At 40.1% G+C, this 21,046-nt stretch overlaps 1 protein-coding gene across 4 annotated transcripts in view; it reads left to right on the plus strand.

Moving 5' to 3' along the window:
• Positions 1-11,225: 11,225 nt before the first annotated feature.
• Positions 11,226-21,046, plus strand: part of PAIP1 (poly(A) binding protein interacting protein 1) — a 28,764-nt gene continuing 18,943 nt past the window's right edge. Inside the window, exons 1-3 of one of the 4 annotated variants that reach the window (XM_082455915.1) lie at positions 11,226-11,250; positions 12,567-12,736; positions 19,445-19,630. In XM_082455915.1, coding sequence (XP_082312041.1) covers positions 12,638-12,736; positions 19,445-19,630 — 285 coding nt within the window. In that variant the 5' untranslated portion in view covers positions 11,226-11,250; positions 12,567-12,637. Of the gene's footprint in view, positions 11,251-11,439; positions 11,982-12,566; positions 12,737-19,444; positions 19,631-21,046 lie in introns of those variants that run through there. The other 3 variants (XM_082455913.1, XM_082455912.1, XM_082455914.1) reach the window with 3 other exon arrangements.

Here is a 21,046-nt window from a genome sequence, read left to right on the forward strand (position 1 = left end):
TGATTGGATATTTTAATTTTAAATATATTTTAAAGTCAAGATACACATCAAAACTTAAACCCTCTAAAATTTAGGAGACTTTGTACCCACAAATGCTTAAAGATATTATTTAATATTTAGAGTCCTAATCTATCCAAAGCAAAAAAGATTTAAATCTTTAGAAGAGTGTAACACACCATTAGAGTCAGCTTTGAAGCTTCAAACCACAGAGGTGCCCAATAGCCAAAAATCAAAATGTAGGCTAAGCCTGAGAAAATGTGTGATCAGAAACCTAACTCCAAAGATAACATGTTACCAAAACCCTGCATCTAGTTAAAACCAGGCCAGAGAACAGGTCAATTTAATGTGTTTTCATTGTGGTTATTACTTTAAACAGTTATCGGCAGTTTGTTTTTTCAAACTTCCCTTTTATAAGTAATTATTAGCAAAGTAAACAACTCCAATGAGATAATATGCTTAGACTCCGGGGATTTTTAATTATACAGACACTTGACAGGTTTTGAAGCAACCATCACTAATGTCAGTCTCAGCCCTCTTCTCTCAGGCAGACCAATCAAAAGTGCGTTTGATTGTAGGAAGCAAATATTAACTGACTGAATGAACTTACACTAATCAACAGTAATTGGAAGAGGATAGAGGAGAACTGACAATAAGCAGCCAAAACAAAGTTAAATAATTGGCAATTTAAGTTAAGTAAAACAAGTTTGCATTTACAACTGTAAGCACCTAAAACACCATCTCTAAGCACACCTTTGTTCTCTCCATGTAGTAAGTGCCAGTGATAAAAATCTATGTTTTTTTTAATGAATACAAAAAATTATTTATTTAATGATATCTTTGGGGGCCTGGGAAAATGGTGAGGGATAGGAGCTATATTAATATCCTAGGGCTGCTGTAACAGATTACCACAACCTGGGTGTCTTAAAAATGACAGAAATATGCTCTCTCACAGTTCTGGAGGCCAGAAGTGTGAAATCAAAGTGTCAGCAGGGTTGATTCCCCTGGAGGCTCTGAGGGAGAAAATACCCCACACCTCTCTCCTAGCTTGTGGAGAAAGCTTCTGGTTGTCAGCGATCCCTGGTGTTCCTTGGCTTGTAGACACATCACTCCAATCTCTGTCTCCTCTTCACATTGCCGCCTTCTCTGTGTGTCTCTCTGTGCCCAAATCTCCCTCTTCTTCCTCTTACGAAAACAACAGTCAGTGGATTTAAGGTCCACCCTAAATCCAGGATGAGATCCTTAACTAATTACATCTGCAAAGACTGTATTTTCAAATAAGCGTAGTCACAAATTTTGGGGAGGCACTGTTCAACCCACTACAGGGGCAGTCTGTGTGTTTAAGGGTACAAAATGTAAAGACAGGTTTTTGTTGTTTTTTTAACATGGGTAGATTTACTAGCTCTTGAGTTTAAAGTGAAAGTTCAAATTATTTGGGGGAAATTCAGGTGAAAGTTGTTTTGTGTTAATAATTAGAAGAATTTTCCTATAAACTTATTTGCTTTTTTAATAGACTCAGCCTAATTGAATTTTCCCTTCAATTTTTTAAAAAATATAACTATATATTACATAGTTACCATTGTCAAACTACTTGATCATAAACTCCATAATAGCAGTCAACATGTTTAGACTTAACTTTTTATTTATTTTATTTTTTTAACATCTTTATTGGAGTATAATTACTTTACAATGGTGTGTTAGTTTCTGCTTTATAACCAAGTGAGTCAGCTATACATATACATACATCCCCATATCTCCTCCCTCTTGCGTCTCCCTGCCACCCTCCCTATCCCACCCTTCTAGGTGGTCACAAAGCACCGAGCTGATCTCCCTGTGCTATGTGGCTGCTTCCCACTACCTATCTATTTTACATTTGGTAGTGTATATATGTCCATGCCACTCTCTCACTTCGTCCCAGCTTACCCTTCCCCCTCCCTGTGTCCTCAAGTCCATTCTCTACGTCTGTGTCTTTATTCCTGTCCTGCCCCTAGGTTCTTCAGAACAACTTTTTTTTTTTCTTTAGATTCCATATATATGTGTTAGCATACGGTATTTGTTTTTCTCTTTCTGACTTACTTCACTCTGTATGACAGATTTTAGGTCCATCCATCTCACTACAAATAACTCAATTTCATTTCTTTTTATGGCTGAGTAATAGTCCATTGTATATATGTGCCACATCTTTATCCATTCGTCTGTCGATGGACACTTAGGTTGCTTCCATGTCCTGGCTATTGTAAATAGAGCTGCAATGAACACTGTGGTACATGACTCTTTTTGAATTATGGTTTTCTCAGGGTATATGCCCAGTAGTGGGATTCCTTGGCTGTATGGTAGTTGTATTTTTAGTTTTTTAAGGAACCTCCATACTGTTCTCCATAGTGGCTGTATCAATTTACATTCCCACCAACAGTGCAAGAGGATTCCCTTTTTTTCACACCCTCTCCAGCATTTATTGTTTGTAGATTTTTGGATGATGGCCATTCTGACTGGTGTGAGGTGATACCTCATTGTAGTTTTGATTTGCACTTCTCTAATGATTAGTAATGCTGAGCATCCTTTCATGTGTTTGTTGGCAATCTGTATATCTTCTTTGGAGAAATGTCGATTTAGGTCTTCTGCCCATTTTTGGATTGGGTTGTTTGTTTTTTTGATATTGAACTGCATGAGTTGCTTGTATATTTTGGAGATTAATCCTCTGTCAGATGCTTCATTTGCAAATATTTTCTCCCATTCTGAGGGTTGTCTTTTCATCTTGTTTATGTTTTCCTTTGCTGTGCAAAAGCTTTGAAGTTTCATTAGGTCCCATTTGTTTATTTTTGTTTTTATTTCCATTACTCTAGGAGGTGGGTCAAAAAGGATCTTGTTGTGATTTATGTCATAGAGTGTCCTGCCTATGTTTTCCTCTAAGAGTTTTGTAGTGTCTGGCATTACATTTAGGTCTTTAATCCATTTTGAGTTTATTTTTGTGTATGGTGTTAGGGAGTGTTCTAATTTCATTCTTTTACATGTAGTTGTCCAGTTTTCCCAACGCCACTTATTGAAGAGGTTGTCTTTTCTCCATTGTATATTCTTGCCTCCTTTATCAAAAATAAGGTGACCATATGTGCGTGGGTTTATCTCTGGGCTTTCTATCCTGTTCCATTGATCTATATTTCTGTTTATGTGCCAGTACCATACTGTCTTGATTACTGTAGCTTTGTAGTGTAGTCTGAAGTCTGGGAGCCTGATTCCTCCAGCTCCGTTTTTCTTTCTCAAGATTGCTTTGGCTATTTGGGGTCTTTTGTGTTTCCATACAAAGTGTGAAATTTTTTGTTCTAGTTCTGTGAAAAATGCCAGTGGTAGTTTGATAGGGATTGCATTGAATCTGTAGATTGCTTTGGGTAGTATAGTCATTTTCACAATGCTGATTCTTCCAATCCAAGAACATTGTATATCTCTCCATCTGTTTGTATCATCTTTAATTTCTTTCATCAGTGTCTTATAGTTTTCTGCATACAAGGCTTTCTTCTCCTTAGGTAGATTTATTCCTAGGTGTTTTATTCTTTTTGGTGCAGCGGTAAATAGGAGTGTTTCCTTAATTTCACTTTCAGATTTTTCATCATCAGTGTATAGGAATGCAAGAGATTTCTGTGCAGTAATTTTGTATCCTGCTACTTTACCAAATTCATTGATTAGCTCTAGTAGTTTTCTGTTAGCATCTTTAGGATTCCCTATGTATAGTATCATGTCATCTGCAAACAGTGACAGTTTTGCTTCTTCTTTTCCAATTTGAATTCCTTTTATTTCTTTTTCCTCTCTGATTGCTGTGGCTAAAACTTCCAAAACTGTGTTGAACAGTAGTGGTAAGAGTGGACAATCTTGTCTTGTTCCTGATCTTAGAGGAAATGGTGTCAGTTTTTCACCATTGAGAACAATGTTGGCTGTGGGTTTGTCATATATGGCCTTTATTATGTTGAGGTAAGTTCCCTCTAGCCTACTTTCTGGAGGGTTTTTACTACTTAACTTTTTAAATGTTGCATTTGATGAAAACTCTAGTTCAAATACTTTTTAAGCAGTTTTGTGAACGTCATCTCTTTATAGATCTCTTTTTAATGCTAGATGTTACCCATAACAAAAAAGCAAAAACCAGATTCTGGTTTTCATCTTACCACTTTCCTATCTGCTCCTACTTCTTTAACCATTCTTTCTCAGTTCTTTCACTGCTTAAATGTGCAAATGTTCTCTTGGCCCTCTTTCCTTTTAACTCTAATATTGTCTTCCTTCCAGTTTAATGTCAACTGTGCTATCACAACTCCCAAAGCTTAATGTCCAGCCCCAATCTCTCTCCTAACCTCCAGACTCATGCAGCCAACTGCCTGCTGGTCATTTCCACTGAGATATCCACATATATCTTAAACTCAACATGAGAAAATTCCCTCCTGATCTACAAAGGACTTGTATTTAGAATATATAAAGAACTCTCAAAACTCAACAGTTAAAAAAAATCCAAATAGAAAATGAGCAAAAGGCATAAAAAAAATTTCACCAAAGAGGGATATAAGCACATGAAAAGATGTTCAACATCATTAGCCATTAAGGAAATGAAAATTAAAACCACAATGAGACATCACTACACATCTATATGAATGTCTAAAAAAAAAAAAAATAGTGACAATACCAAATGCTGGCGATGATGGGGAGAAGCTGGATCACTCACACGTCACTAATGACAATGTAAAATGGTACTCATCACTGGAACACAGTTCAGTGGTTTCTTAAAAAACTAAACTTGCAACTAGCATATGACCCAGAAATTATACTCCTGGGCATTTATCCCAGAGAAATGAAAATTTATGTTCACACAAAAACCTGTACATCAATGTTCATAGTAGCTTTATTCATAATAGTCCAAAACTGGAAACAACCCAGATGTCCTTCAACAGGTTGAACATACTGTTGTATATCCTTACAATGGAATGCTTTTCAGCAATGAAAAGGAATGAAGTATTGATACACACAACAGCTTAGGTGACTCTCCAGAGAATTATGCTGAGAGAAAAAAAGTCAGTCTTGAAAGGTTACATACCTGTGTGATGCCATTTATAAAACATTCTTGAAATAACAAAATTATGGAAATAGAGAACAGATTAGAAGTTTCTAGAGTTAAGGAGGAGGGTGGATGTGACTATAAAAGGGCAACAGGAGAGATCCTTATGATGATGAAGATGTTCTGTATCTTGACTGTATCAATGTCAATATCCTGGTTGTGACATTATACTGTAGTTTTGCAAAATGCTACTGTTGGGGAGAACTAGCTAAAGAGTACAAATATTCTCTTTGTATTATTTTTTACAACTGCATGTGAATCAACAGTTATCTCAAAATAAAATATTTAATTTAAAAAATAAGCCTGGCAGGTGTAGTAAAATATTAATGATAGAATCTAGGTGCCAACAGAAAGGGCAATGAATAATACACTGTGCCAGAGATAGGGAAGCAGAACATGCCTCATACTTGACATTTATACATTAGACATTGACATTCCTAATTGTCTTTTGAATGCCAAATTTCAATGCTGAAAATAGCATTTCCAGCTATTACATTACCTTCCTGCTGGCCAGCAAGCACACTTCAGTTCAATTAGTTGAACTGTACAATTAGTAGAATATTGTACATGGAACTATTCACTGGAACTTCCTCTAAAATTTTTAACTCTCATATCTCATACTCGGACCACCACTTTCATTCCAACTCCCTTATTTCTTTCTTTTGATCCCCCTTTTCCTTCCAATCTATCACCCTCATCTTCAACCCTTCCTCTAGCTAGCTAGCTGAAACCATGAACAGCCTCTCAGCCCCTTCTGCCTTTATTCTTCTGCCTTAACTGCATCATGAAATTACACTCCCACTAACAGGGTTCTCAGTTTCCACATCAGGTTGGGAAGAGTTGCTAGAGAAAAGTCATGAAATCGTTCAGAGTGTTGCCCCTACAAGTCCCTGGTCTCCAGCCTCAGGGGGACTTTTGGTACCACCCAGCTGTCTCCCTGTGAGCACTCCCCCTTCCTCATCAGCTTCCTCTCCCAGAGCAGCTTTTCCAACTGTTGCCCCTCTCCTCAAGTCCCTTCTTTTATGTCTCCCACCCTCAAAGTAAAGACATTTCCTTCTTTTTTGCTGAGAACATGGAGACTGTCTGAAGTTTCCAGCACCTTCCCTCTCCTGCAGTTTATCTGCATTTGCTTCCATTTCTTAGTGACATAGCTTCTCTCCCATCTCAAATTATTCCTGCTGCCTGTACTTTGAGTTTATGAACTGCTACCTCCTCTGGTCCTTTAATCTCTCAATTTTCCCCCCTTTTCCCTGATGTGTTCCCTTACCTCATTGTCTTTGGCTAACAAACTAATCTTTCTCCCATCAAAAACAAAACAAAACAAAACAAACACATAATAGCAACAAAAACGTCCTTAATACACTTGTCTTACAAACTTCTCATATCTCTCCCATTTATTTCACTTTCAAGCTTAGAGCTGTCTATACTTCCTAATACTGGCAATTGCTTGCACCCAAATCACTCACAAATCTATATTATTCCAATTGATAATATCACTGGAATGCCTATTTATTAATTTATAGTGAGAAATATAACCCAAACAGAATAGAATGTTTGTATCAGTGTCATCCACTTATTCTGGAGATAAAGTATAGCATATTGTCTCAGTTTGTGGACTCTTGACTTAATAAAACTGAGTTGCTCGTTAACTATGTGATCTTAGGCAAGTTAATTAACGTCTCTGAATCTCAGTGTTTTTATCTATAAAATGGGGTAAGTAATAGAACCTACCTCATAGGGTTGTTTTGAAGATTAAATGAGATAATCCATGTAAAGTGTACTTGGAACAGAGTTGGTGCTAAATATTAGCTATTATTGTTGTTATTTTTCCTCTCAAAATGCAAATCTATCCAGATAGTCAAATTATAGTCAGAAGATGGCTCGGTGAAGGAGGGCATGGTTCCCCGTGGCGATTGTTCATTGAGCTCTGTAATGACCTCAGACAGCACACAGCTGCCTAAGTGACTTCAGGGCTCAAACTCAGGGAACGGGTGTGCTTTCCTGGATTCTTTAGAATCCTACTTTTATTTGACATCTCGGCACAGTTTGACACTCCTGGGCTTTCCCTCTTTAATCTTCTATTCCTCACTGTCTTCTCTCAGTTTTTGTCCTATGTAAGCAGAGATTCCTCTTCTTCAACCTAGCCATTCGGTTTGGTGCTTCTCTTTCCTCTTCTGCCTCTGTATACTTTTTCCTAAGTTATCTCATTTCTTCCTGTGGCTTCAGCTATCAGATCTCTAACTTTAGGCAACACCTCTCTGAACTCCAAGTCCATGACTTACCTGTTGACCGAACAATTCCACTTGGATGCTCTGGGTGCCAAATGAAATGTCCAAAATGGAATTAGCGAGTGGCCCAGTGAGAGTCTGCTTTCCTCTGGTTTTCTCACTCTTTGGGATGAGGCACCAAAGCCAGAAACCTGGGAGTCATCCTTGTCTCTGGCCTCTCATTAATACCTTATACACATCTGTCAGCTTCCTTCTAACATCTCTTGCATTTGGTCCTTCTCTCCAACCCCACAACCATTACCTTAGTAGCCATTATCACTTCTCACCGGAATTTCTGCTACAGCCGTCAAACAGGTCTTCCTGCTTCTAGTGTCACACACTTCACAGCTACTAAGCTCACACCTCTGAGCTTCCTCACACCTAGAACAGTGTCTGGCATTTAGCAGACGTGCAAAAAATATTTACTGAAGGAACAAATGCATGAATTCCTATCCTCATGGAGCTATAGTCCAGCGAAGAGATCAACATTAAACCACTGTGTGCACTAGATGTTGGGGAAATCCCAGGCAGTTTCCTGGCTCTCGAAGATGGATTGGAGCCCTGATCCAGATGGGAGTCAAGTGCTGACTGGCTTGGGGCTACATTTCATAGCAGGCCCAGGAGACTAGGAGAGGAAGATAATTCACACAAATGAGACCCAAGAGAACAAACACATCAGCTAATTCTTTTCTCTGTTAAGGAGGCCCCCATTAATTTAAAATGATATATTAGTTGCCATGATGATTTGGGCAGGGAAAAGTGAACAGAATTAGCTGGAAAGAGTGGGGAGTGATGGAATAAAATGAAATAAGGCTTATTTTTTAAACTTTTTACTTAGAGACAGTTGTACATGTACATGCAGTTGTAAGAAACAATACAGAGAGATTTCATTACCCCTTTACCCAGTTTCCTCTGATGGTAATATCTTACGTAACCATGCATTACTATAATACAATATCACATCCAGGAAACTGACAACATACAATACACCCACCTTAGTTTTACATGCACTCATTTGTGTATGTGTGTGTGCACATGTAGTTAGTTCTATGCAATTTAATCACATGTGTAGATTCGTGTGATCACCACCAGTTAAGACAGGAATAGTTCCATCGCAAGGATTATTCATAGTACCTACTTTTAATAGCCGCACCTACTTCTCTCCAAACCCCACCCCCTCCTTAATCCCTGGCAACCACTAAACTGTTCTCCATCTTTATAATTTTGTCATCTTTATAACTTTGTCATGTATAAATGGAATCATACAATAACCTCTTGAGATTACTTTCTTTTAACTCAGCATATTTCCCTTGAGAGCCATCAAAGCTGCATTTATCAGTGGTTTTCTTGCTGAGTAGTATTTTATGGTATGAATACCACCGTTAAACCATTCACCCGTTAAAGAATTTATGGTGTTCCCCGTTTGGGCTATTATGAACAAACCTGTTATAAAAATGTGGATACAGGTTTTTGTGTGAACATAAATCTTCATTTCTCTGGAATAAATGCCTAATTTGGGCTGCTTTAACAAAAATACCACAGACTGGGTGGAAGCACATCACTTAGCTGGTTTCACAGGTTCACAGCTGGAGAGGACCTTCGCCACTTTATCATAAGGATTGCCTTTTCTCCGTTGTCCAAAAACAACTTCATTTCTGTCTGATACCTCATCAGAATCACCTTTAGTGTCCATATTTCTAACAACATTCTGTACATGATTATTTGTATACTCTAAGAAGATGGAAGCTTTCTCTACAGCTCTCCTCTTTTCCTTTCTCAGCCCTGACCAGCATTACCATTAACAACCCCTTCATGGCAATGTCGACTTTTTCTAGCATGCATCAAAAACCACTACCAGCCTGTACCCATTAACCAGTTCAAAAGCCTCTTCCACATTTTTAAGGTATTTGTTACAGCTGCACCCCACTTCTGAGTATCAGATTCTTTCTTAGGGTTCTTCAGAGAAAGAGAACTAATATATATATTATATATAATATACATATATATGATTTACTATGAGGAATTGGCTTATGTGCTCAAGGAGGCTGCGAAGTTCCATGATTTAATGTCTGCAAGCTGGAAACCCAGGAAAGCTAGTAGTGTAGTTCTAGCCTGAATCTGAAGACCTGAGAATCAGAGCAACAACAGTGTAGAAAAATCCATTCATGTTGTCCGCAAGACCACTTTTCATATGTCATGAGAATAGGGCTAAAGTTATATAACAGTAAATAGGGAGAGGCAAAGGACATCTCAATTATCTAACTTGTCTAACAAAAGGGACTGTAAAGATACCCTGATGTCACCATGGATGCAGAATAGCCTCATCCTCAGATAAGAAAGTCTTAGGTAAGGAAAAGGAGTTAGGCATCATAAAAGTTCTAAGGGGAAATAAAGGGTGGTGAATGCAAACAAAAGCCTGAGACAGGATTGGAGCACCTGCTTTAGTGGAACATACAGGATAACTCTGTGGTTGAGCGTACCGTTTGTGCGGCTTTCCTATGCAGTAGAAAAGACCGGGCGAGAAGTGACTGACGACTACCTAAAAAAATGGATTTTTATGTTATTGGCATTACCTCATCTAATTTTTAAATTGTAATCTTGTCTTGTCTTTGTAATATATGCTCAATGCTACAACATACTTACTTTATACATGAGGAAACTGAGGCTCAGGGAAGCTAAATCCCTTACTTACCCAAGACCACACAGGCATTAAGGGTCTAGGCCAGGATCCAAACCAATGCTCTGGCCTACTTTGAACCCTACATTCTTTCTCAGCACCAAGGAACCACACTTTGTGCTGGCTTCCTTCCCTGACTTCATTATTTTTGCCAACAATCAACAGCATGAATCATTTATTCACGATTGCCTTCATCAGAGCCATTTTCCTCTTTCATTTAGGTGAAGATGTCAGTGTTTTCTTCATTAGCAAGGAGAGAAAATGGTTAAAAAGAGTTTTCTTAACTGAAATGATTCTCAAGATGACAATGGTGAAAAACATTAAGGCTTGCTTAAAATACAGGGCTACAATCAATTTGTGGAGATGTTTCAATCTAACAGTAAAGAAATCATTTTTTCCCCCTCCTTTTCATTACTTATATTCATCCTTCATTTGGCTTTAGCACCGTCAGGACTGATTAAAACAATAATTTACACATAAATAATGTCTAGAACTTTGTTGTGCAATGCGGTAGCCACTAGCCACAGGGGGCTATTGAGCACCTGAAATGTGTCTAATCCCAAGTGAGATATGCAGAAAATGTAAAATACACTTTGGATTTTGATTAGTATGAAAAAAGAGAAAATCTCATTAATATCTTTATATTAATTACATGTTGGAATGATGCCATTTGGGATCTATTGGGTTAAGTAAACTATATTATGAAAATTAATTTCACCTGTTTCTTTTCACTCGTGTAATGTGCCTTCTACAAAATTTATAATTACATAAGTGGCTTGCATTTGTGGTTCGCATTATATTTTGATTGGACGGCACTGGTAGAAGATGAAAAGGAGGAGAGTTTCATTGAAAGGTAGGGTATTTTCTTAAAATTTCTGGAGGGGAAGAGAAAAGGGAAGAGAGTAAAGCTTGGTCACAGTGTGACCTACTGTGATAAATATCTACAGTGAATTGAGATGGGCCGGGGTGGGGGGCATTTTTGATTCTGTTCCTACTCCCCTCCCCGCGGCTAACGTAGCAGGTGGCAGAGCAGCTTCCAGAGCCCCCTTCCCGACCAGTCCTCCGGTCTCGCCGGCGCCGGGTCATTGAACACACCTGCGCGTCCGCGAACCCTGGCTCTGGCTCCACGCCCCCTCCCCCCGTATTTTTATTTTCCTGGCATCAACCGTCAGTGTCTGACTTCTCTCCATAGAGCCTCGTGTAGGCCGGGCCCGCCAGGGGTAAGCGCCCCCCTCTGCCCCGAGCCCGGCCCCGGGAACCGACATGCCCTCGCCCGGCCCGAGGCGAGCAGGGCTGTCCAGCGGTCTAGCTGCCCCTCTCCCGGCGGCCTGCAGGGCCGCGGCTGCCGGCCCGCTGCGAACGGGGCCTCCGGGCCGCGGGGGGCCGCTGTGACCCGCCTTCGCCCCCGACGCGCCGAAGGCGGGGGAGCTGGGTTTTGGGGGAGAATCAGAAAGCGGAGGGTAGCCGTGGGGGCCGGGCGCTCCGGTGCGGCGGCCTTGGCGGGTGCTTCAGCTGCCGTCCGCTCCGCCGAACCGCGGAGCAGGGGCCCGCCGCCCTCCTCCTCCATGAGGCCCCAGTGAGCTCGGCGGCGAGAGCCGGCCTGCGACGCCTCTCCCGGCGTCCTCTTACGAGCGCAGCGGCGGTGGCCCCCGCAGGAGGAGGAGGAGGAGGAGCATGTCGGACGGTTTCGATCGGGCCCCAGGTGCTGGTCGGGGCCGGAGCCGGGGCCTGGGCCTGGGCCGCGGAGGGGGCGGGCCTGAGGGCGGCGGTTTCCCGAACGGAGCTGGGCCTGCTGAGCGGCCGCGGCACCCGCCGCCGCCGCCGCAGCCCAAAGCCCCGGGCTTCCTGCAGCCGCCGCCGCTGCGCCAGCCCAGGACGGCCCCGCCGCCAGGGGCCCAGTGCGAGGTCCCCGCCGGCCCCCAGAGGCCTCCCCGGCCCGGGGCGCTCCCAGGTACGGAGCCGCTCTAGGGGACCCCGTCCTCCTGGGCCAAACGCTTCCCCACGGCCCTCCGCGCGCGCGCGAGGGCGGCGCTCTGTCTCCTCTTTCCTCCCGGTTCCCCGAAAGCATTCCCCGAGGGGCCCGGTTGTTACGGGGTGGGGACGGGCCCGGAACGGGGTTTGGAAGGTGGCCGTTGGAATCCTTTGTGCGCCCCGGCTGGGGGAGGGGCCCGGTGCGCGGTCTCCCGAGTTCTGTTGTCCCGCGAGGAAGTAAAAATCGCCTCCCCCTCCCCAGCCCCCGAGAGGGAGGCCTTAGGCGGGCAACCATCTCTTTTTAACCGACTTTAAAAAAAAAAAAGAAAAGAAAAAGAAGCCCTCAAGTGTTTATTCAGGACGCAGGTCTGTTCATAAATGAGCTAAAGCAAGTCTATTGTTCCTTTTTGTAGGCTCTCTACACATATCCTGGCGATAACCTTAAATTTCGTGAGGGTTCTTGTTTGACTTAAAAACCATCCCTGCTCAGATGGCTTCTCAGTGTACTGTAAGTTATACAAGGGAATGAACGCATCTAACACCGATTTTTTTTTTCCTTTCTCAGAACAAACGAGGCCCCCGAGAGCTCCACCTAGTTCGCAGGATAATAGCCCACAGCAGAATTCGGAGTCAACAATGGCTAAACCCCAGGTGGTTGCAGCTCCTGTGTTAATGTCTAAGCTGTCTGTGAACGCCCCTGAATTTTACCCATCAAGTTATTCTTCTAATTATACAGTAAGTACACTTTTACTGCAACCCTAGGTTAACATTATTGGAATAATATGGTTATTGCATCATTTATCAGTATACTGGTGTGCTTTCTGTACCACACATAAAACATTTTATGGATTTATTGAAATCATGAAACAAAATTGATTCAAGAATGTATTTTGTAGTTATTCAAGGTATCAGAATGTAAGCTTGAGAGTAGACAATCTTGTCTGTTTTGTTCACTGCTATATTTCCAGCATCTGTAGACTATCTCTAGGCTAATAAATTTAAGGCGGTCAAGGACATTTTCAGTCTATAAAACTAAAGTCTGTGTCCTGACTTTATGGACAACCTATAGAATAGTTGCCTGGCAAAGTTAATTTTTGATTTTAGCAGGACAGCTGAATACTCATTGGTAGCTTTAGGGTAAATTATCAGTGGTTTTGCTGCAGACTAATTCAGGTAGGTTTTTGAATGTTGAGAAATACACATTGGGGCTCTGTTATGTTAAAATAGAAGTGTTTCTGGTTCTAATTAACAGTTATGTAGAAATGTAGGGAGTTTTGATGAAGTGTTTTAAACTTTTGATAAAGTATTTTAAACTTTCAGAGTCATCTTTGTCAATAACATAAGAATTTTAGAAATTGATCACACTTAAATGGCAGGAAAAAATGCCAAGCACAATTGGGATATATAGAAAGGAATTTGTTTTGCTATGTAAATGCATAGCAATTAATTGTAGATAAGTAGAGCAGGGACCATTCTGGATTGAAGAAATGATAATACTTTAGCATAAGTCCTATTTTTCCTGTCTTCATTTTTTGACATGTAATATACAGAATAGTGTACATTACGTTATCAACATCCCCAAAGCCCGCTCTGTCCCCTTCTAATCATTACTGCTCTCCAAAGGTCACCGCTATTTTGCTTTAACAATAGTTCTGCCTCTGTTCAAAGTTCATATAAATGGAGTCATATAAAATATATTTTTCTTTCATTCAATATCAAAATTAATCCATATTGTAGCATGTAATTGGAGGTGACTAATTCTCATAGCATTCCATTGTGTGAATATTTGTCTATTGATGAACGTTTGGGTAGCTTTCACTTTTGGGCTTTTACGATTAGGGCTGCTATTCTTGTCCATGCCTTGGTGGACATTTGCCCTTGTTTCTGTTTGGTATATACCTAGGAGTGGAGTTGTTGGGACTTAAGGTAGCCAGCTTTAGTAGACTGCCAAATATTTTTCCAAAGAGACTGTTCCAATGTATGCGTTGAGTACTGTTTGGTTTCCAGTCGCTTTAGTTCCTTGCCAGCACTAGGTATTTGCTATTTAAGTTTAGCCATTCTGGTGGGTGGGTGTTAGTTTTTTAATTTGAATGTACCTGATCAACTAATGGTGGCACACCTTTTTTTGTTACTTTTGGGGGGAGAATGGGGGGACTTGACTTCCATATTTGATAGAAAGCATGGGAAAGCTTTATTCCATATTTTAGAAACTTCATGCATCTTAGACTGCATTAAGAAGAACTTTGGGGCTAGAGAGGGGAATATATAGGCATAGTAGGAAGAGCAATTGATTTGGGGTGGAATGGGCCATCAATCAGGTAAAGTAGAAATGAGAGCAGCTGGATTCTTGCCCCAAAACTGTATTTGGCTTAGAGAAGAAGGGAACCACTGGAGAGCTGTGAGTAGTTGAATAACTCTTAAGGATACTTACCTTAAGAACCACAAATGGTTCCTCATTTGTTTGTCTTCCTATTGATTTGGGCTATCTTATGGTGGGAGGGATGCAATTTTTTTTTTGCTATTCTTTACCAACTAGTCTTATACATAGTTCAAGTGATTCCTGAGAGCAATGTGTTGAGCCATGTTAGTCCACTTCCTTTGAGCCACTGCCATCTTTTAGGCGCTCCTTGGTCTCCTCAGCTCCTGCTGCACTCATTTTGCCAGAAAAGATTGCAAACTGGAAGCCTGTGGCTCACGTGTACCCTGCAGGTGTGTCTTTTTTGGCCCTGAGTTTTTTTAAGAGGGGCTTTATAATTTACCAGTACTTAAATTAGATATTGCAAATCTGAATTTTTTGGTTTCTCTTGAAATCCATAAGATCTGGCCATACTGGACTGCTGTTTTGATAGAGCAAAGTTGGCTGGAGCTGAATAGAGGCAGCCCCTTTATATGGAATGTGTAAGCTCTAATTTGCTCACTGGCTTACTTCATTTGCCTGTAATCCACCTGGATTCTATAGGCATTCAAGCTTGCTACCCCTGCCCTGATATATTTTCGGGCCTTACCCTTTTACCCTCTGTCAAACCTAGGAGTTTTTCTCAATCCAGTTAGTCACAGAACAGCAAAATCCTTGTTTTTCCCGAGTCTTGGGATAAAATCTGGTTATGAGGGAAACTTTTCCTTGTAGTAACCGTAATCCAAAGTCACTCACTCATTAAGAAATAGTTGAGGGCTTCCCTGGTGGCGCAGTGGTTAAGAATCTGCCTGCCAATGCAGGGGATGCAGGTTTGAGCCCCACATGCCGCAGAGCAACTAAGCCCATGCGCCACAACTACTGAGCCTGTGCTCCAGAGCCTGCGAGCCACAACTACTGAAGCCCGCGCGCGTAGAGCCCGTGCTCGGAAACAAAGAGAAGCCTCCGCAGTGAGAAGCCCACACACTGCAACGAAGAGTAATCCCTGCTCGCTGCAACTAGAGAAAGCCTGCATGCAGCAATGAAGACCCAACGCAGCCAAAAATAAAATAAATAAATAAATAAAAAGTCGGATGCTTACCACAAGTCAAGGGCTGGGGATACAGCAGTGGATAAAATAGACAAAAATTCTTGTCTTTGTAGAGCCTCTCTTCTAGTGGTCTCCTAGCTGGGTTTCCAGAAATTCCTTGAGTCTGCTTTTGTTATACACATGAGAAGCTATTGCCTGGTATCATTGAACTGGATCTGCTCTCAAGAATGCATGCTTTTTAAATTTTTTCTGATAGTCTTTTGCCGTGCTTTCATAACCCTTCTAAAACTCCAAGCCCTTTTATCTTCAATCCTTCCTCTAATCCCACTGCTAGAATTTTACTGCTTTACATGCCTTCTTACCAATGAGTTGCTGTATCCATCTATTCCTGGCCATTGCTTCTTCTCAGGTAAACCATTACATCTTGAATATTTAATCACGGTTCACTTAACGAGAACCAAAAATTCCACATAGGAGTTGATAAAGCATTTATTAAGAGACAACCCCCCCCACCCACATGTGCACAAAAAATCCCAGCTTTTGCTAAGAACACCCTCCTTCAACTTACTGCCCAGTTTCTCTCCTGCCTTTCAATAGTGATGTTCTCCAAAATGAAAAATTATTCACTGTTGGTACCACTTTACTTCTCGTTGACCGTTCAAACCTCTGCAGACTGATCCTCTTAATTGTACTGATAGTATTTTTGTGACAGATGCTGATGTTGTTTGGGTTTTAAAATCTATCGTCCTCTTAAACCTCATCTAAATAGACTTTGTTGACCACAGTATGATCTGTAAGGTTTAATTCCCTGTGTGGGTCCTGTTCTAGGTGCCAAGGGTACCTTTTCAGTCTTTCAGGATTTCCTCCTTTTTATAAAAACTGAATATTTAAGATAACTAACTAATTTTCTCAGTTTTTTTCTCTGTGTGCATAGTTCTGATTCCTAACACTCTGCAACCATCATTCTCTCAGATTTCAGCCAATGAAATTATTCTGTAGCATTTGCTATTATGAGCACCTCTCCTCATTTACCTTTTCCTTTTTGGCTTCTGTGGCAGTACTTCATCCTCCCAACTTTGAGACCATTCCTCCTTCCCTCAGAATGCAGGCTCTGAGGTTCTGTCTTTTGTCTGTTTTATTACCTCCCTTAGTGATACTAGAATCCCCTAGAATCTGACCATCACCAACCTGCCTGTTGATAACTCTGGAATCTAATTCTTCCTCTTAACCCCAGGCTTGTGTTTCCATTTGTCTTGACCTCTTCTGAGGATCTCACATTCAAACTCAAGAACAAAAAAGAATTTATCTTTTGCAAACCTCTTCTTATACTTTTATATTCTAACTAACTGCTCAGGCTAAAAGCTTGTGGTGTATTGACTCACTTTCCTCCTTCACACTCTTGCCCACTTTCAATCAAGTTAACTAAAATAGTCTCGACTATTCCACCTAAGTGATCATTTCCTTTTATCCCCACTGCTTTGGATTAGGTTCTCATCTCTTGACAATGTATTCAAAGTACCTACTGGGAAGTGAGTTTTCTTTTTTGTTGTTGTTTTTGTTTTTTTGTTTTTTTTAAATTAATAGACTATTTTTTTAGAGCAGCTTTAGATTCACAGCACAGCTGATTGGAGAGTACAGAGAGTTCCCATATACCCCTATCCCCCCATATGCACCGCCTCCCCCCGGAAGTAAGTTTTCTAGTTGATGTCCCTCCTAACCTCTTGTCACAGAACTCTAAGAAAAATAAATCTTAAATATTCCTCTGCTTGGAAGCCATTTGACTTCACATTGAAGACTGAAGAAATGTATACTTTAAAAAATCTGGGGGCTTCCCTGGTGGCGCAGTGGTTAAGAATCTGCCTGCCAATGCAGGGGACACGGGTTCGAGCCCTGGTCTGGGAAGATCCCACATGCCGCGGAGCAACTAAGCCCGTGAGCCGCAACTATTGAGCCTGCGTGTCTGGAGCCTGTGCTCCACAACGGGAGAGGCCGCAACAGTGAGAGGCCCGCGCACCGTGATGAAGAGCGGCCTCTGCTTGCCACAACTAGAGAAAGCCCTCGCACAGAAACGAAGACCCAACATAGCCAAAAATTAATTAATTAATTAATTAAAATAATAACTCTGATAATGTTTAAAAAAAAATCTGCTACTAGAGGACTAATACAAGCTTCGATTCAAACACATTGGAGTGCTCATCTGTTCAGAATACTCTGTGTCTCCCTTTTTGCTTGAAACAACAGGCTCTGAATCCCCTTTTCAGCTTTATTCAGAACAGCTCTACTTTCCTCTTTTACTTTCACACTTCAAATTCTCTTAAAAGAGTTATGCTTATTTGGAAAAAGAAAGACTGAAATCAGTGTTCTAAACTGCATTTTGCCACAATGAATGACGTTTGATAGGAACAGTTAGGAAATCAGTACCATCAACTGGGACCTGTAGACTTCCTGCTTTTCATTGTCATTAATAGTAGGATACTACAAATCTGTAAAACTCTATAAACTGTATATCAGAAACTTAAACTAGTTTTTAATTGTAAAATTCACACGTTTGTGGTTAACATTAAGTAATTATTTAATATACATGCATTTATAATGCTTAACGGCTTTCAAAATTTCATAATAAAGGGTCGGTATTTATAACATAAATGTTTCCTCACTCCAGATGTAACTACTGTTATCCCTTGTCTGTCTTCCCAGAAATTTTTATTGGCTGTAAGGCTCTCTAAAGATTAAATAGTACTAAAATATGGCTCTGTGTTCTTTTAATTAAAAGGTTGGGAACTACTTAAAGGTGATAGTGGTATATTTTTTAAAAAATTTTATTGGAATATAGTTAATTTACAATGTTGTGTTAGTTTCAGCAAAGTGAATCAGTTATACATATACATATATCCACTCTTTTTTAGATTCTTTTCCCATATAGGTCATTACAGAGTATTGAGTAGAGTTCCTTTTGCTATACAGTAGGTCCTTATTAGTTATCTGTTTTATATATAGTAGTGTGTATATGTCAATCCCATTCTCCCAGTTTATCCCTTCTCCCTCCTTTCCCCCCTGGTAGCCATAAGTTTGTTTTCTACATCTGTGACTCCATTTCTGTTTTGTAAATAAATTCATTTGTGTCATTTTTTTAGATTCCACGTGTAAGTGATATCATATGATCTTTGTCTGACTGACTTCACTTAGTATGATAATCTCTAGGTCCATCCATGTTGCTGCAAATAGCATTATTTCATTCTTTTTTATGACTGAGTAATATTCCATTGTATATAAGTACCACATCTTCTTTATCCATTCATCTGTCGATGGACATTTAGGTTGCTTCCGTGCCTTGGCTATTGTAAATAATGTTGCTATGAACATTGGGGTGATAGTGATAGATATTAATTGGAAACTGTTGCAACTATCAAGATTGGCTGCAAACTTGGACATAGCAAGTCTCCTACCACTGTACACTATGATATTTTATAGTCACTTAACTATATATTTATTTCCATGTCCTTGGGGATTGACAGATGACAAACTTTTTTTTTCAATGTAGAAATTGTCAAATGTCTACAAGGATAGAGAATGGTATAATGAATGCCCATGGCCTCAATAGTTAGCTCCAGGTGGCCATTCTTGTTTCTATATTTCTGGTCCCTCTCCCCCTCCCATTTTGAAACAAATCCTGGATCTTATTGTATCTCTAAATCTTAATTTTGATCTTGGTATTATAATGAAATATTGGTTTAAACTTTATTTCTCAGCCATCTTGTAAATCTACCAGGGGTGAGAAGACAATTCTCTACCCAGCTAGATGAAGCCCTTCTATTATAACATTTTGGCTATTGGGCAAAGAAGAAGTGGACTTAACTTTTTGAAGAAAATAACACATTTTATCAGGTTAAGGATTCTTAAAAATATCATTTGAGCTAGAGACATCCCAACTCAAAGCTGCTTCATGTTTTTTTAGCCAGTTGCATGGATTAATTTTTTTTTTTAACATTTTGATCTATAGGAATCCTATGAGGATGGTTGTGAGGATTATCCCACTTTGTCAGAATATGTTCAGGATTTTTTGAATCATCTTACAGAGCAGCCTGGCAGTTTTGAAACTGAAATTGAACAGTTTGCAGAGACACTGAATGGCTGGGTTACAACAGATGATGCTTTGCAAGAACTTGTGGAACTCATCTATCAACAGGTAGGTTGGCTAATAGCATGGGGCAATCACTGGATAGCTTCCTTGATGCCCGAAGGTGGTGGCTGCTCCTTGAGGGGGGCCAGGGACATGTTCACTAGCCTCCACACTCCTTGACTCTTTATGGTTCATGAGAGCTTTTAAGTCTCTGTTGTACAGAATTTCTGTAGTTAGGGATCCAGGACTAGAGCCAGACTGCAAATTTTCCTGTGTAGCCAAGGCTCTGTACAGGCAGTTAGAAGGAGCTTTGGACACTTCTGAGGACACTACATGAGTATCATGCCTTTTTTCCAAACCTCTGTTTTATAAGGATCTGCCATTATTGGAGTAGGGGAGAAAAAAAGTCATGGGAGAACTTTTTTGCCTCATAAATGATTCTTTATTTAAAAAAAAGGACCACAAAACACCTTGATTTAAGTCTTAACATTTCTGCTTGTCTTTAAAAATGTCAAGGATTTACATCTCAATTCCTTTAAAAAATCTAATGTCAGTCTAGGTTGTTCACACAAAGTTTAGTTTTAATTCTAGCATATTGGTCATTGACACATTAACGCTATTTTAAGAGGGAAAAAATAGACAACACTCTATTTTGAAGACAAATTTAAGGTCAGTGAGGAGACTGGCCAGAAACAGAGTAGGAGATAAACGCCACCAAAGGTTATATTTCTGTTTCAGTCATTGCTGAAAGAGCAGCTCAAACTTGGAATATATGTAATGGTGACTTATGATAGCAGGTTGTTTTTTTATGTTTTCATAATCCTACCTAGTGTTTCATTTGACTACTTTTCCAGTTTGTTCTGGATTGTTACTGGACCCCAGTATTACCTGGCTAACTCTTAGATTTCTGAAAATGCCTGAGGTTTTAGGAAGATAGAACTGCTCTATTTGTCCTGATTCCTACTTTTGCCATCTAAATGGATTAAAAAAGAATATTAGTTAAGAAAATGGAAGAATTTTACTTTTTTCTTTTTGCTTTTCTGGCTCTATTTAGTTTCAGCCCTTCAATAGGCTGCTTGATTATAGTTCTTATATCAGAATTATATTATTATTATAGTTCTTATTATGCTCGTATTATATCAGGGTTGGTTAGAAAGGCTCTAACCTAACAAACTACAATTTCTGTGATTGTCTCAAAGCCAACGCTTCAAAGATGTACTTAGTATTATTTTAAGTTCTAACGTTCTATGGTCAGTGATATAGATTTACCAACAGTTCTTAAGTTTCATTGAGGGAATTTACTCATAGCAACTAACAAGAGAAGACCTATTGTTTAAAAAAAAAAAAGGCAGATTAAACGTACATATTCAATTTTGATTCCTCACCAAATACTATTAAAATGACAGTGTGGGGATTTTAAAACACTAAAAGCCCATAAGGACTTATACGGCGAAAGGAGATAGAAGTACCCACTTTGGAGAC

Source organism: Balaenoptera physalus (assembly GCF_965194825.1).
Source record: "Balaenoptera physalus genome assembly, chromosome: 3".
Taxonomy (NCBI): domain Eukaryota; kingdom Metazoa; phylum Chordata; class Mammalia; order Artiodactyla; family Balaenopteridae; genus Balaenoptera; species Balaenoptera physalus.